Here is a 16,559-nt window from a genome sequence, read left to right as displayed (position 1 = left end):
ATTAAAAAGGGGGGAAAACTGATTAAAAATTTCCTTGCTACAAACTCTGGTATGGTAAATTACAATCTCTTTCAATATAGTTAATATTTTTTACACACAAGACCTACAGGTAAAACAGAAGAATTTCCTTCTGTTGCTTTGTGACAGAGGAAGACTACAGTATATCTATCAACAAAAAATCAATGCCTGACAAAACACGGTAAGACCATGGTAACTTACAACTTACAAGTAAGAAACAGAAGACCCTCAATGCACATTTCCAAGACTCCACAAAAGAATATTTCTTTTTCTCCCCTTTCAGTGTTGGTATACACACAATATTCATAGATAATTTGTATGGCAAGATCTTCACAAATGCCACCAACTCCTATTCATGGGAAGCCTTCGGCAACATTTTTACACACTTTACTTTACAAGACTCTTCATAAGCAGCAAACAACGGAAACATTTCCAACATTCGGGTAGTATGTATAATGTTATCGTCAGCAACCCATTAATTATTACCCTGCAACTAGAAACAAGTAATGTCAGATCAATGCATCTTCATTTACTTTTAAAAGAAACAAAGAAATTTTTTGTTTAGTTACAACTAAGTCTTACAGAATAATTCATAAAATTAACCGACAGATAAATTATATAAAGGGGTGGATAATATCAAACGACGGAAAAGGAAGAATATAATTTTAAAAGGTTGGACAGCACAGGGTTTGGTTTGATGATGATGTGAAAATATAGAGGGTAATTACCTGCACCTAGATTTTGGTTTTTTCCAATGCTTTATGTCTAGGATTATTCTTGTAGGTTAAAAAATGAACTGAGCCAACAGCAAATGGATGATCACCATAGCATTCAGATTCACATGACATACGGCAAAGCCTGTGAACGTGGCCTTGTTCTCATGATTGTCTCATCGCTGTGTCGAATCCATTCAGAAAGTCTCCATGGCTTCTGCCACTTCCATTTGAATTGCATTAGCCACTGATGGTGGCTTCTTTTCCACCTCCATAGCTTGCCAGAACTTTGTCCTACAATTGCTAGTTTTTTCATTGACAGTTGCCCGATGGGTACCATCTGCATTGACAGAAAGTCTCACATCGTTAGCCCAATGAAAATGAGTATAAATTTAATATAAATGGAGAATAAATTACCCTTCTACTCTGATCTATAAAGGCTGCTGATTCCCTCACTTGACCATTAGTGATGCCCGGCATATATTTGCGCTGTTTCTGTACTGGCAGAGATTCCGGGGATAAAGGTTCCTTTGTGTCTTCTGCACAGTGTTTCAACGAATTTGGAGAGTTTCCCTGTTGGCAGAGAGCAATGATAATTAACAACTGAAAATGAAGGTTGTGTATTGTTGACAATTACAATGATTCACAAAAGTAAAAGATATCCATCAAAAGTAAGTCACAAAAAAGATAACATGAAGACAATAATAGACGAAATCCTCATTAAAGGAGATAATCACTACAAAGCTATATAAAACCGTAGAATCATAAGCTTTTTATGATTTAAGTGAGATGACAGCCAATTTCTTCTGTTTACAAGCCTAACTTTTGTCTAAAAGAAGCCACTAATCTGACCTTTTCGGCAGCAGCACTACAGCTATTTTTATTTTTTAAAATTCTTAGTTGTTTTTAGCATGAATCTTAGGTAGATAAGATCTTACAGAAATTGGCGTAGCCAACGTGGTTACAATAGCTTGCTCTCTCACTCTTAGTTCCTTCTCAGCTTCCTTTCTCTTGATTTCACTTTGCCGTAATAGACCTACAAGTTCTTTGATTTGATCTTTCATTTCCCTGATCTCGGTGTCCTTCTCCCACAGTTGGCACCTGTAGTTAGCATCTAAAACTTCAATTTTCCACAGTATAGAAAAGATTGTCATATGAAACCCAGTAAAACAAGTGATTGTATATTATAATTTAACTTGACCAATATTCATGTACATTCCACTCATTTTGTAGTTTTCTGAGCAGGAAAGGAAGACCAAAGACCATTCAAAACAACTATTTTCCTGCTAGTTTATTGCTTATCAAGCTCTTGTAAAAATCATGTTAATCAAGATCAAAGTATCAAACCAGCAATAAGATTCCAGGTGCTAAGGGAATCATGTAACTAAAGGCATCATTTCCATTCTATCTAGTAAATATTTAGTTTAAGAGAATCATCAAATTAGCAAGATAACAGAGCCAGATATACATGTGAAAAAGAAAAAAACTCACATAAATGGTATACCGTTAAAAGTTTTTTGTATGTGCATCTTGGAGTTTACCTCGTCTATCTCTGCTTTATTCCATTAATAAAAAAAGAGGACATAATATGCCAAATTTTCTAGTGTTTTACATGAATTACTGATCCTTGAAGGAAAAGGCTTTTTGTTTGTTTGTTTTTACATGAATTACTGATCGTAGTGTTTGATGGATTAAATCAGATGTGAACATAAAACACGCAAAATATGGCCATGACTAATGTACAATTCTTATCCTTAACAGATAAAATATTGAAAGTGTTTTGGTTAAGCAAAGCACCTAGCATCTCCAACAGAATTGAACAAATATTGAAGCAAATTCTTGGCTTCTCCCATTGAGCGCAACTGGTTCCATCGTCCACGGTTAGTGAAGGCCCGTTCACGTTCTTCTGCCTCAGAAAGTTGAGAAGCCATCGCCACAAGTGAATTAGATGATATGCTCAACATGCTCTCAAGTGAAGCTATTCTGGCCATTCTTGCATTTGGTGACATGGAGGATGCTCTGTGAGAAGAATGATAGATGTTAACAACATCCATGAAGAGAGAAATAGTCCTTTTATATTGGATGTGTTACCATTTGGAAGAGCCATAAAACTACAAAACTAACGACAAAAAGCATTAATAAATTTAATAACATTTATTTAAGAATCAGACCTAGCAAATCCATTCTTTCCTCTTGGAGGACTGAGACCCTTGGCAGCAAACCCGTTTACTTGCTTTAGCATGGCCAACTCCTCCGCAAGGGCAGCTCGCCTGTAGCAATATCACGATATTAAATGTTACATTACAGATCAATCAGAAAGAAAAATAATTTAGGGATATAGGTTGCATACACTTGACTTTGCTTCTCATACTCAAATCGAACTTCATGCTCTTTTACCATGACTTCCAGCTCTTGATCAAGCCACCGTTGTAAGGGCTTCTCATTGCTCTAAAGAATAAACTAAACTTACTTTATAACTGGAGTAGATAATCAAGAAAATTAAAGGAGATGAAAGTTTATTACCTGTCCATTCGTTCCACTTCCATTCATTGCAACTAGAAAATGAAATGTAATTAGAATTTGATAATAGTAAAAGGGAAGAGTTATTGCACTAAAATCCCCATGTTCTTAACTAAAAGAGAAGCTTCCTATGCTTAAGGCATTTTAAAAGAATATATCTATTAGAAATGACCTGATAAACTTTTCCATGTCTCATGCAAGACATGCCAAATTGCAAATCATTAAAAATGAGCATATTCTGTGCTAAAGGCAAATCATACCCAAAGTGTCTCGGCTGGAAGATTTACGAGCTTCAAGCAACTCCTTTAACCTTTTGGTGGCCATTGCAGCTTCTTCAGTCTTCCTCTGGAGGACCTAAAGGAAATATTCAGTTGTTCAATATAACAATTTATTATGAAAAGTATCATTCTTGATAACTAAGTCAAACATCATTGATGGTTATGCATGTTGTGTAGCAAGAACATAAAATAAAACAAATGCAATAATGAGATTTCATTTTTATTTGGCTTTTTAACCTCATCATAGAACACTGTTTTAGTTCCACGCATGGGCATGAGTGAATATTAATCACTAAAAGAGTATCTAAATAATGAAGGTATCATTCCTTCTATATTCATTAATATTCCACATAGTTATGCGCTAGTGATTAAACTTCTTAACCCAACAAGAATAACCTTTACGACTAATCTTGATAAGCAAGCAAGCAAGACAATATTAATAAGTAAAACAAGGCTGCCATCCAACAACTTGTCAATACTCACCATTTTCTGGCGCTGATTCAAAGCTTGCAGCTTATGCCGTTCAAACTCATTTCTCCTTCCTTCCTTCTTTAACTGTATTTGCAAACATATATTTAATACAAAATCATAGAATTTAAATGCAGTACAGGTGAGTAAATCATATTTAAGAGATTAATTAGTCATTATCAACCATCACACTACTTACCTCTTGAATTTGAAGTCATTCAAAAGCTTGGATTGGATCACCACACACCATACTCAAACTATAAATTAAATATTTCATGTTTACGTTTTCACAAAGAAAGATTCAACTGATATTTAAGTAATATTTCATTTAGGAAAAATATTAATTGGCAAACTTTCTCTACCATAAAATAAAGGTGAGGCAAAGGACATATTAAATAAAAAATAAAAAAGAGAAGGTCGACATACTTGCAGGAGCTCTTTTTCTCTAGAAGCCTTCCATTGTCGAAACTGTTCAGCCTCTTGTTTTATCCTATGTTGCAGTTGAACCTGCAATCATTGTTCAGTGTATAATAGAGAGTATATTTATCGATTCAAACTAAGGTATGAAAAAGTAGAAAAGTCAACCTTCTGGGCCTTTATGGATTGTATTTCATCTTGCAATCGCTTCGCTGCTTCATCACTTTTTTGCTTTTGCTTCAGAAGCTGGACCTGACTCTCCTGTTTCTTCTTCAGATCAAGAATCTAGCATAAAAAATTTTGAAATTATATTAGCAATCTAGAATTGTTCGAATTCAAATCTTTTAAATAAAAATAGAACAGACTCTTCACCTGGGCTTCAAGTGTTTTCAGTTTTTGGGCATGGATATCCTCTGATTTCTGCATTTGTCCATCAGAATTGGCAGCAAGATTTTCAACTTCGGCCAAAAGACGATCCCTCTCTCGCTGCATACATAAATCAGGACCATAGATAAATATGAATTTTGTGTGGGAGCAAAATAACTTTGCAGAACTCCTATTGAACCTGAACAACTCTTTTCTCATCCTCCAGTTCTACTATCTTCTTTCCAAAGTGCTGCTTGAGTGCTTCAGCATCAGATATTCCAAAAAGCTTCATCTCAGACTGTGAACATCAATCCCAATACGTACATTAATATACAAAAAGAGAGAAGAAAACCATTCAATGCTTCTATCATGATTACTATTTGAATTTGGATCAATCATCAGAGTTAAAAACTTATTGCAGATAGTCTAGTCAAATTACATGACAGAAGTTACCCCTTATTTCAGTTTATTTAAATGTTATCATTTATTGATGCATAACATGTCACATTGTGTATAGTTAATTATACATAAGCAGTGTTACAACCTCTTTTTGCTCCAAGCGTTTATTCAATTCATGTAACTCTCTATCCATACTATTTTGCAGAAGAGTATGCTCCCACTCTTTTGCTACTTCTTCGATTTCCCTTGAATCGCCTGCTAAATTTGCAATTGCAAGCCGAATCATAGAAGTTTAATAATCATACTTGGTTAAATTTAAGAATTAGGAGACAGCGTTAAGGAACAGGATGAAGCAAGTTGCAGCTTCAAAATTTGCAATATTATTGTTATTAAGTCCTGGCCAAAGAAGATACTGACCTGTTGTTTCATTCATTGGATAATCAGAGTTTGTTATAGGTAAGCCCCTCTTAAGACCATCAATCTTTGCATTACATGTGCTATTATCCTGAAAATGAAATTTTTAAAATTAATGTACCGCCTTAAGAGGTATTATCCTGAATTTGCTTTCGCTCATGGCTATGATAACCGAAATAATTTGAAGTAGTGGAACGCAAATACCAAGATGAAAGCACACATTTAGACACTGAAAATTAGGGGGGAAATTATTGAGTCAAAGAAGATTATCAACGGAAGAATCAGTGGCATACATAAGCATCCTTTTCACATTGTTCTACAACAGAGCATCTACTGCGGTATTCATGAAGTTCACAACGAAGATCTTCATTAGCTGCTTCAAGCCAAGAAATCCTTTCCTTGAGGACCTAATCAATTATAAAATGATTACATATTAGAACTGCATGTACAACGAAGCCCAGCACCCAGGTCCAGTTAAGAATAGTATTTTTTCTTTTCAAAACCAATATGATGAGCATTGATTGGTCTCCAACTGTGCATCATAAATTATGTCCAGTCAATGTTACCACTACCCCATCATAGGAACTAAATTAAAATTAATGCAAGACATTGTCAAAGATTTAACACAAACAAACTACCTGAACTTCCTCGGAAGAGCCACCAGAGCGAGCACAAAGTTCTGCTTGCAAATACTCAAGTTGTTGTCGCATTTTTAGCATTTCATTGGACATGGGATCTCTATTGACCTACGGAACAATAAACCAAAGATGAGCATCAGTGTCTATTGCAAAGGCAACCAATAATTATCTCAGTTTTGTGAGATAGGTGAAAAGGGACATAAAGGTGATGCAGAGACTTACAACAGGCTTGTTCTGGATGTTGCGTGCACGATTTGCATACTTCAAAGTGTTAAGGGTTTCCTCAGCATTAATATCAGCAGGACTTATGCAGGCTGGGAAAAAAATATTTTTCAAGTAAGAAGATAAATTATAAAGTTAATATCAGGGACCAAAATACTTCTTTAGTAAGAAGAGAAGTTATAAATTTAACAACAGTTTTTCTAAAGTGCACCCTGCAAAGATGGGGGAGGGAACTAGAACACAATGTACAGCTTTTTAATACTTGTCATCAATCATTTAGGTTAAACTGAGAAGATACCAGAGGTTCAAATTTTCTTAAAATCACTCCTAGAGATTGGAAGAAGTATTTGAGAACACAAAATCCACACCACTGAACTTCTACGCATTAACTAAGGCATGTTTTAATTGGTTTCTAATATTTCTTCCCCGGTGCTTACATTCATTCATAACAAAGACGCAACTGAGTTTATGAACTTGAATATCGAATACAGGAAGAAATTAGAAAAAAACATACAAAATATTAAGCATGCGCTCCATGACTATTAGAAATGTTTATATGGAGCTTATCATTTGAAGGCCAATGATGGGAGAGGGAAAAATAAAATTGATTGGAATAGACTCAAGGAAAACAGCCAACCTATCATTACAGTTCTGCTGTTACCGCCAAGTGAATCCTGCAAAACAATTTAACTTCATTCATAAAAAAGAAATAAAAAATAATTAAATTAAAAAATCAAAGAAAGGAAACATGAATATAAAATCATATAAGCATGTTTCCTATTTTATCTGTTTTTCTTGGTTAATTACAACGAGGGTCCCTAAACTGTTCGGTAATTTTCAAACAGGTCTCCGAACTATTTTTTTAATCTGGTCCTTGATCATGTGAATTTTTTTGAATTGACTCCCTAAGTTTATAAAACTTCTATAAATTGTATTTTCTGTTGGTTTCAAGCCATCATAAACTAAACCTAGAGACCTGACACCTAATCTTTTACTTCAGGGGCCCAAATAAAAAAAATGTTTAGGGATCATTTTGAAAATTCACAAATAACTCGGGCCCACTTAGTAATTTAACCTTTTCTTCTTAGACAATAATATTTATTTATTTTTTCTTCTAGGAAACAGTAACTATCAAAATAAATCATAAATTGAAGTTCAATAGATTTTGACATAAAGCCTGTGTGGAAAGATAAATGAAATGCATAACTGGATACTGTATATTTTGTTAGATTTTTTAGTCAGCATTCAAATATAGATCTCAAACCTGCAAAAGCCTAGTAAGTTTACTGTCCCGATAAGGAACATGAACTCCTTCTTTTCTCTTCTTTTCATCACCAAGTGCACTAATAACATTACCGAGTGCTAGAAGACCTTTGTTAATGTGAACTCCTGTTTGAAAGAAACATATTATTAGAGAATTCATAATGATCAGAAGCAAGTTTAGAAGATAATAGTGAAAATGTCACTGCCTAACCTTCCTTAAAACGGAGACCATCAGACCCTGTTCTTTTAGCTCGTTCTGATCCAGCAAGATCTACCAAGTGCAACTTGGCACAGAGATATTCTTCATTCATTGTATCATTTAAACTGATCTCACCAGGACTATTGAATTTCCGCATTTGTTCTAAAGTGATGGTGAAGATAGCATGTGAACGACTGGTTGGACACATACAGAAGAAGCATAAGTAACAGAAGAGCACTCCAGAAAAATAAATATAACAGCATTTTGACGCGCAGCGTCAAACCGTGGGGGCTGAATTGATGCCAATAGGTAAAATTCAGGATTATTCATTTGCAAAATCATTAGAACTGCAGCTGACAGCAAGAACCCTTTCAAATTGCAATGCAAAGAGTTTCGTTTATTAGTCATTCCCTTAACTACCAAGAAATACAACATATTTGATATGGAACTGCTTAAAAGAAAACAATTGAAAGCTCAGATTGATTTAAGCCATGGGAAGAGTTTAAAACCAACAAGCAATTACACACCATATCTTCTGTTAGCTTTTGCTTTATAATCTAAATGTCACTGTACAGCTGATGCTCCGATGATATTTTTCGAGCATATTTATCCAAAATTTGTTGAGAAATCCAAAAAGGAGACAAAACAAATATTTCATCAGAAATGAATTTACGCCGTTAAAAGAAAACAACCTGGATTGGTTGTTCATATTTGTGCTCCCAGTTGCTCTACTCAATGATCCTTGTTCCAGGCACGCAGCCATTTCTTTTAGAGTTGTAACACTGAATTCAGTAGATCCTGCTAGAGTAATGACTCCATTTGATGACTCACGAATTTGTATCGGTGGTTTCCCAGGAATAGTCACTTTCCCTGCGTGTCCATTTGCAGTTTCTGGTTTGTTCATAGATGATGGATCCAACAAGTCTCTTACTTCTTCTTTAAGGATCTTTGAACAATTAAAATTCTTTGTTAGATGTTTAATCTAAACAATTTCACAAATATGAAAATTTTAATTTCAGACATTATAGCAGAATTTAACTTTGAAAACCTAGGCTGTAGACCTTATCAAAACTATCAACTGACCTCGATAAAGGAAACATGCAACTGAAATTCCATCTGATGCTTTAAGGTCTCGATTTTGTCAAACAAGGAACTCATGACTAGAGGTATTATTCCCTCTTGGCAACCATCTTTAAAGCCAGTTCCCATGGTGTAGGTTTTCCCGGAACCTGTCTGCAATGGAGTGAAAACGTCACATACCAAAGAGGAACAAGTGTAATATTATGGTATGTAACTTGTATTTCCTTCAGCTGTAACTATACCTGACCATATGCGAGAACAGTAGCATTATATCCTTGGAACAAACCGTCGACAAGGGAAGCAACACATTCATCGAACATGGCAGATGAGGGAGAACCAGTGCTCCCATAAACATGATCAAATGTAAAGGAATGGGCACCAATTTGTACCTGTATCATAGTAACAGTAAAATAAAATTCGACCGAAAGTTACTAAAGAATACTACAACACTACGCTATCTGAGAGGGAGCATCTAACTAAATCATGTTTATCCATGCATTAAGTCTACACAGGAAAAATATACGGTGTGATAAATTTCCTTAAGGTGAGAGAATCAGTAATACTTTTGAACCTTGGAGATAGAAAACATGTACAGAAATGAAATCTGTTCGTCACTTTGACCTACTACTACTAAAAAAAGATAAAGTCAGCTGTTAGATCCTTACCAAATACTGAAGTAGAAAATTGACGTAATTCGAAAGTGGTTTCCCACTGATGTAAAAGGTGAGCCATATTCTAAATGACACCAAGAAACCAAAGAACTCCTTTAATTCACTAACACCATAACATCATTTACAACGCGCTCACATCTCTAGAAAAAACCATTCAGCCAACGAGCTTGTGGCTCAATTGACTCCAGCTTGCAGTCTAAAAAACCGGAGGTTCAAGCCTCCACTAGCTCATCGTTCCCCGTTTTCATCAAGATGTTCACACACACTTCACATCACCAATGTAAAATGTAACCAGAAAAACAAAACACACACACAAAAACAGTTACCACTCTTCTATAAGGATACGGGTTTAAGGATTCCATTAATAACTAAGTTCACAAATAATGGTTCGCAACCAACAGGAGGGGTCTAGCAGAGGGAACAACTTTCCCATAACGTGACAAACCAAGGCTCGAATGCTACTGAAAAAGGTGTCACAATTGGTGCCTTAGAGTATGTTTCGCAACCAACAGGAGGGGTCTAGCAGAGGGAACAACTTTCCCATAACGTGACAAACCAAGGCTCGAATGCTACTGAAAAAGGTGTCACAATTGGTGCCTTAGAGTGTTTAAACAAGATTGACTCAGATTTTCCACACCGAGCGGATTCGCAAAATGTGCTTGGGAAGCCCAAAATAGAAAGAAGCAAAACAAACATCCCAATCAAGCAAGAGTATAATCAGATCATAAATGAATTCTGCTAAGCAATCTCTGTAAATGGCGAACTCTCTGTAAATGAATTCTGCTAAGCAATCTCGGATCCAGATCTCCGGTTGCTAGATTCACCAATTCTTAAAAAGGCAAATGAAAACAAACAATGCAAGCAAACAAGTTGAAGCTGTTGCTTATGATTACACAGTGATCAGTGACACATTGCGTTGAGTAAATGCACCTGAGGCTTCCCTGGAACGACGGTGACGCAATCCTTGCATCCCTGAACCTTCTCCTCGCCGATGAGCGGTCGCACGTGGACCGCCACCTTCACGCAACAATCCTCACCTGCTTCCACCATCACAACAAACAAACGAAACACCAAACACACCTCCACTGAGAGTAGTGCTTGGTGTCGTTGTGCTGAATGCGAAAGAGATCAATTCAATCTTTCAATTCAATTCAAATCAATTCAATTGGCTCTTCCACGCATTGTGTTCATTCGCGCATTGTCTGCGGAGAACAGAGAAAGAGAAAGAAAAAGAAAGCCTGTTGTTGTAGTTGTCTTTGTTGGTGCTGATGCAGTGAGTGAGTAGAACAGGAGCAGGAGAGAGAGTAGTTATAGTTGGAGGAGGAGAGAGAGAGAAAAGGGTAGTTTGGGAATTGCAAACTAAGGTACTGGAGGTAACTGTAATGACAACAACCATTATCATTTTCCCTTTCCCCTCTTCACCTTTTTCCTACAATCTCTATTTCCCATTTTACCCCTCTCTTTTTCACAACGGCCACCTGCTTCACCATAAAAACCTCTAACTCTTGCTTAATTACCACTTTGCCCTCAATATTTTTTTTCTAAAATACATTTACCTCCTTCCATACAAATAAATTTAAGGATTAAATATGTTTTTTTCTTCAAATTTTAGTAAAATTTAAAATTAGTCATTTTTTAAAATTTTTTATCAATTTAGTCATTCATTTTAAAAAATGCGTGAATTTAATCATTTTAACTAAATTTTGTTAAGTTTATTTGACTTTTCAGACACATTTTATGATAGTATTTGAATTGTTTACACTGTTTGACATATTTTTACTTCAATATTAACTCAAATATTACCATAAAATGTGTTTAAAATATCAAATAAACTTAACAAAATTTGGTAAGAAAGACTAAATTCACACATTTCTAAAGATGAAAGATTAAATTGGGATAAAGTTTCGAAGAGGAATTAATTCCAAAATTTACCGAAACTTGAAGAATAAAATCATATTTAACTCTAAATTTCATATCTATTTCGAGAAAAGTGATGTATGAGTTTCTAGAACATTTTCTATATATATATATTTTAAATTATTATTAAAAATATGATTTAAGTTGAGATATTTTGATGAAACAAAATAAGCATATGTAGAGCAAAGTAATAGTGTTAATGAAACGTAACAGTGAAACACAACTACATCTAACCTAATTACTTATTACATATACACAAAAAGTGAAACATGGAAATGCTATGATGAAGGTGGCAGCATCAGAATGGTCTATATGTAAGGTATCTATGATTTATAATTTGTGAAATTGTTGTTTAAGAATTTTGTTCAGCTTTAGAAAGGGAAAAGTGTGGAATGAAGATTTTAGAAGAAGAAGAATAAGAGGTAGAAAAGAAAAAGGAATAACAGAGACAACGCAGAAAGCCACGTGATTGAGCATTATGGGAGGGAAGCTTTGAAGCTACACCGTCCTTATCACACACGTTCACATTTCACAGTACCATACCACTTTTCATGCTATATTCACCAACACATTCCTTTGCTCTATCATATCGAAGTAGTGCTTATGTAACCCTATACATGCCACTTCCCATGCACTCACATGATCCGTGCAAACATTTTTTTTATGCTACTAAATTTCATTTGGATTTGGATTATTTGTTAGAGTCTTTTTTTTTTATGTTTTTTTTTTTGTGCTTTCAAAATATTTAGAAAAAAAAACACTAATTTTATATTTTAAAATATATTAATAAAAAATTTAATATTCATACGTAATATTAGTTACAATTATTTTACTTACGAATTTTTATCCGTAGATAATTCATAGATAAAATTATTTTACCTACGAATTTTTTGGATTACGTACGGATTTTGACTGTAGGTAATAGAATTTTTTCTTATAATGAATGCATTCTTAATGTTTAATAGATGATAACACAAAAAATCAACCGATAAGATAGAGTTCAGAAGAGATTTGACATCAATAAATCGTAAACAATGTTATCGAGATATTATTTCAATCCAAAATCTTAAAACAATGTCTTTTGATTTATATATTGTTCATCTTGTTCATTTTTATCTAATGTATAACTTAACCTATCGTTCACACTTTTTTTTCTTTGTAAAAGAAAATACATGAAAAAACTAAACCAATAAAAAATATTGATCATAATTTTAAATGAAACTTTGTGAAGCTAGAAAAACATTTTGTGTCCAATCTTGTTGGAAACCTGGAGTGGGATAGTTTTTAAGACAAATATATTTTAAGAATCAACCAAGTAAACACAATATTTTATGATTGAATAAATTAAAATCAACCTAACCATAAATTAAAATTACATGATTATAATACATAAGAAACCAAAATCACATTATTAAAATAAGTAATTCATACAATTGAAACCTAATGATTGAATAAGAGTGTAAGAAATTGGATGAAGTAAGGGTAAAAGAAAGAGTAAAAGAGACCCACTTTGTCTCCACTGGACATATCCAGCTGGTTGCGCTCTAACTTCACATGCAAATGCAACTTAGTTTCCATGATTTGGTGGAACCCATCTCTTTTAATATATATTATGTTCTTTGTCCTTTTAAATTGTACACTTTGTTTTTTTTTTAATTACTTTTTATAACATGTTTTAATCACTTTTATGTAAAACCTTTTTATATTTTACACTCTATAATCATATGTAGTTAAAGTTGCATATAGTGTTCACTTGAAGGGGTCCATTTATTACTCAAAAATTTACTCTACATAGTTAATTTCACAAATTTATAGCAATATATCTATTTGGGAGATATTTTTTAACCACGTTTGGACAATTACAGCTATATGTTTCTTTAGGAGTGTACATTTTATTTTGCAAGTTATTTTTATGAAATTAAATTAGGATGTAAATTTTATTTTACATGGATTAGTGATTCCATACGATGAAAAATATCAATAATATTTTTTCATGCAATTTTATGGGAAAATTTATGAATTTAATGATTTAAGTGAACTGTCCAATTTTTATTTTTTATTTTTTTAGTTTTAAATTTTGAAATTCAAAAATATATTTTTGATGATATAATGTGAAATATTTCTTTTGGAACTGTGCAACCCATAAATACATTATTCAAATTATGCTCTCTTTTTTTTCTTCAAATTAATCAATCTAAAATTACCTTTTTTAATTTCATTTCTGAATTATTAAAATTGGAGATTTTTTTTTTTGGGCAATGATGAAGGATGAAAAAAAATGAATGAGTGCTATATTTGTTATGGCAACAAGTTGTCAACTTTAATACCATAAGTGCGTCTATCACCACTTCACCTGAGAATTTAAAAAATTGAGGGTGTAATAATAAATAATATGATTTTTGGGTTTAGAAAAACATTAGAAACCCTTTCAATAAATAAAAAATAAATAATTTGAACTCATAATAAGCCAAAACATGTGTTTTATTGTTGAAATGGAAGGGAAGAGAAATAAAACCGCGGGTACGTTTGAAAATATTTTTTATAATTCAGAGAAAAAAATAAGAAAAAAATAGTTTTGTAATAAACTAAAATAAATTCGTTTGTATAGAATATTTATAGGAATTATTTCATTTAATTTATTTTTTAATGTGTATAAAATAATTTTTAGTTTAAATAAATTTTAGTTTATGCTCTTTTTTATAATTTTTTATGAACAAGTTCAAACAAATTGCAAAAACTAAATACTGTTATATAATGGGACAGTATAATAATATAAATATTACGGGTTCTTTTCTATCTTTCTTTATCTTGTTCATTAAATGAAGTTGAAAAGTAGGAAGATAATTTTGTTTTGTACGATAAAATTCCATAAAATAACAATTTATCAATAAGAGGATATTTGATTAATCTTATAGAAATCGTTCAGATTTTCCAAAATTTCCATTTCAGTGTCATCATTAATGTGTTTTCAAAAAGGATTTTGAAAAAAAAAATGTAGAAAAAGATAATCATCCTTGTGTATTTTTACAAGTATCCAATAATTTAGTGTGATATAGTAATATTTGTTTTATGCATACATAAAATGATTTCAAATTCCAATTTATGAGATCATGTTTACTTGTTATTATGGCATTTAAGATGTTTTCATTTAGTATCGAGCAGTTTCGTTATGATTTTATACTTAAAAGAATAGTAAAATAAAGAAACACATATTTATAATGTTTTAATACTTTTTAAATTAGAAATTCATAGGTGAACCTTATACAACTATCTTATTAGGGTAATTACGTCGAGGTTCTTCCCAGTAACAATATATTTCACTATCTTATATAATGAAATATTTAAAAAATTAAAATTAAATACAAAGTTTGTGTTAAAATATAAGACAATGTTAAAATTGTTGAGTTAAATTTGTTAAAGATGGTATTTTGATACCATTATCCTTTTTATTATCATTTAACATTACTCTTCGTTATTATTATTTTTTTCCTTTTAAAATTATAAAGATTAAATTTTATGAAAGTTATTTTAATCTTAAAAAAATTAACAAATAATTATTCAAACAAACATTTTCATTTAAAAATGGGAGAGTTAATGTTGTAATTAACCAACTTTGAACAACAAACATCCTGGAATGACATTATTTTACAACCAATGATAATTATAAACTGAAAACAACTATACATATATGTATAATAATATTTTAACCTTTTTCTTTTAACTTATTTTTAATTTACTATTTTAACCACTATTAAATTATTTATTTTAATTTTATGATACAATAATTTAATAATAGTAATTAAAGTGATAAATTAATTGTGAATTAAAATAAATAAATTAAAGTATAATTGTCCTATATCCTATATGTATATCCATAATTCTTTTGATATATTGAGATCTAATTGATGGAATGACGTGACCTTGAAAAGTGGAACATCCATGTCATTTTCATTAAAAGAAACATGTGCAGTTGTTATGTAAGTATCCGTTGCAGATCAAAATGCATCATTTTACCTTTTTTTCTTCAAAATTTTTTAGGGTGGATTGATCATACCAGGTCATGTTATGTTAGGGTATTATATTGAATTTTGTGTGTATTTTATAAATATACTTAAATATAAAATGTATTTAATTAATATCTTTAACTAAATAAATATATTTTTACATATTCTATAATTAAAACTATTAATAAAAAAATAAATGATTATATTATTATATATTTGTCTACTTCAAAATTCACAATAAAATGATTTTAATTTTACTATTTTAAATTTACAATATATTCATGTAAAAGGGTGAGTTTATGAGCTACATAATTTTTTTTTTTCAATCGCATGATAATGATGAAGATTCGCCCAATTTGATATTATGATGAAGTGAGTATCCTATTTTACCTTAATTTCTTAATATCCTATTATTATGATGTGATAATGTAATGTATATTTTTAAATTAACTATAATATCTACCTTCATTTCTTAATATCTTATTTATCTTTTAATATTTGAAAATTTTGTTACATTGTTCATATCATTGTTATTTATTATTTTTTATTGATATTAGTATGAGTTTATTACCGATGTTAGGAAGTTATTTCTTTTGGTATACCTAAATTATATTAATCTATATGGAATGCCTTTTTTTTTGGTTAATTTTTCTAGTAATTATTTTTTTTATAATATTATTTTTGTTAGTAGTTTATTAGCTTTTTAGTTGAAAAAAAAAAATTTTGTCTAATATTAATTAAGATTGTTTTTTTTTTGTCAAGTATTGATGTAAATTTAAATACACAACAAGAAAATTATTAAATAGTTATTAAAGAATTGTGTTTATATTGGATCTTAATTTTAAATTAGAGACTATTTTAAAATTATTATTAGTCCCTAGTTAAATTTTGTATAACTAACATTAGTAGCTAATTTAAAATCTAATTTACAAACTAATTACAATTTTTTATTTATAATAAAAACTATTTTAG

General features: G+C 31.6%; 1 protein-coding gene across 3 annotated transcripts; it reads right to left on the bottom strand.

The window, feature by feature from the left end:
• Position 1: 1 nt before the first annotated feature.
• Positions 2-10,952, bottom strand: LOC114194629 (kinesin-like protein KIN-4A). 3 transcript variants are annotated; one of them, XM_085665448.1, is made up of 26 exons: positions 10,597-10,952; positions 9,238-9,384; positions 8,999-9,148; positions 8,608-8,861; positions 7,928-8,109; positions 7,718-7,842; positions 7,091-7,127; positions 6,454-6,545; positions 6,232-6,339; positions 5,887-6,000; positions 5,597-5,684; positions 5,325-5,437; positions 4,980-5,078; positions 4,787-4,900; positions 4,583-4,699; positions 4,424-4,504; positions 4,013-4,084; positions 3,512-3,605; positions 3,255-3,286; positions 3,082-3,179; positions 2,903-3,001; positions 2,529-2,750; positions 1,670-1,832; positions 1,149-1,304; positions 747-1,071; positions 2-511 (listed from the first exon to the last, which is right to left on the bottom strand). In XM_085665448.1, the coding sequence occupies exons 1-25, from the start codon at positions 10,714-10,716 to the stop codon at positions 856-858; spliced, it is 3,093 nt and encodes a 1,030-aa protein (XP_085521574.1). In that variant the 5' UTR covers positions 10,717-10,952; the 3' UTR covers positions 2-511; positions 747-855. The 3 variants fall into 3 exon arrangements, with proteins under 3 accessions (XP_085521574.1, XP_085521573.1, XP_085521575.1); XM_085665447.1 differs by having other exon boundaries at positions 2-505; XM_085665449.1 differs by having other exon boundaries at positions 2-505; positions 5,325-5,434.
• Between the last annotated feature and the right edge of the window lie 5,607 nt (positions 10,953-16,559).

The sequence above is a fragment of the Vigna unguiculata genome, chromosome 8, assembly GCF_037176805.1.
Source record: "Vigna unguiculata cultivar grain cowpea cultivar isolate G323 ecotype 2 chromosome 8, ASM3717680v1, whole genome shotgun sequence".
Classification (NCBI taxonomy): domain Eukaryota; kingdom Viridiplantae; phylum Streptophyta; class Magnoliopsida; order Fabales; family Fabaceae; genus Vigna; species Vigna unguiculata.
The sequence above is the reverse complement of the archived record's forward strand: the minus strand, read 5'-3'. Positions and strand labels throughout refer to the sequence as shown.

Bases quoted from the DNA above. Each gene is read 5' to 3' on its own strand.
- LOC114194629 (XM_085665448.1), bottom strand. From the start codon at position 10,716: ATGGTGGAAGCAGGTGAGGATTGTTGCGTGAAGGTGGCGGTCCACGTG. The intron at 4,700-4,786 runs GTGAAGAGTCTG...TTTTTATGCTAG, and splicing joins TGAAAACACTTGAAGCCCAG to ATTCTTGATCTGAAGAAGAA. The intron at 3,180-3,254 runs GTAATAAACTTT...TTTATTCTTTAG, and splicing joins GAAGTGGAACGAATGGACAG to AGCAATGAGAAGCCCTTACA.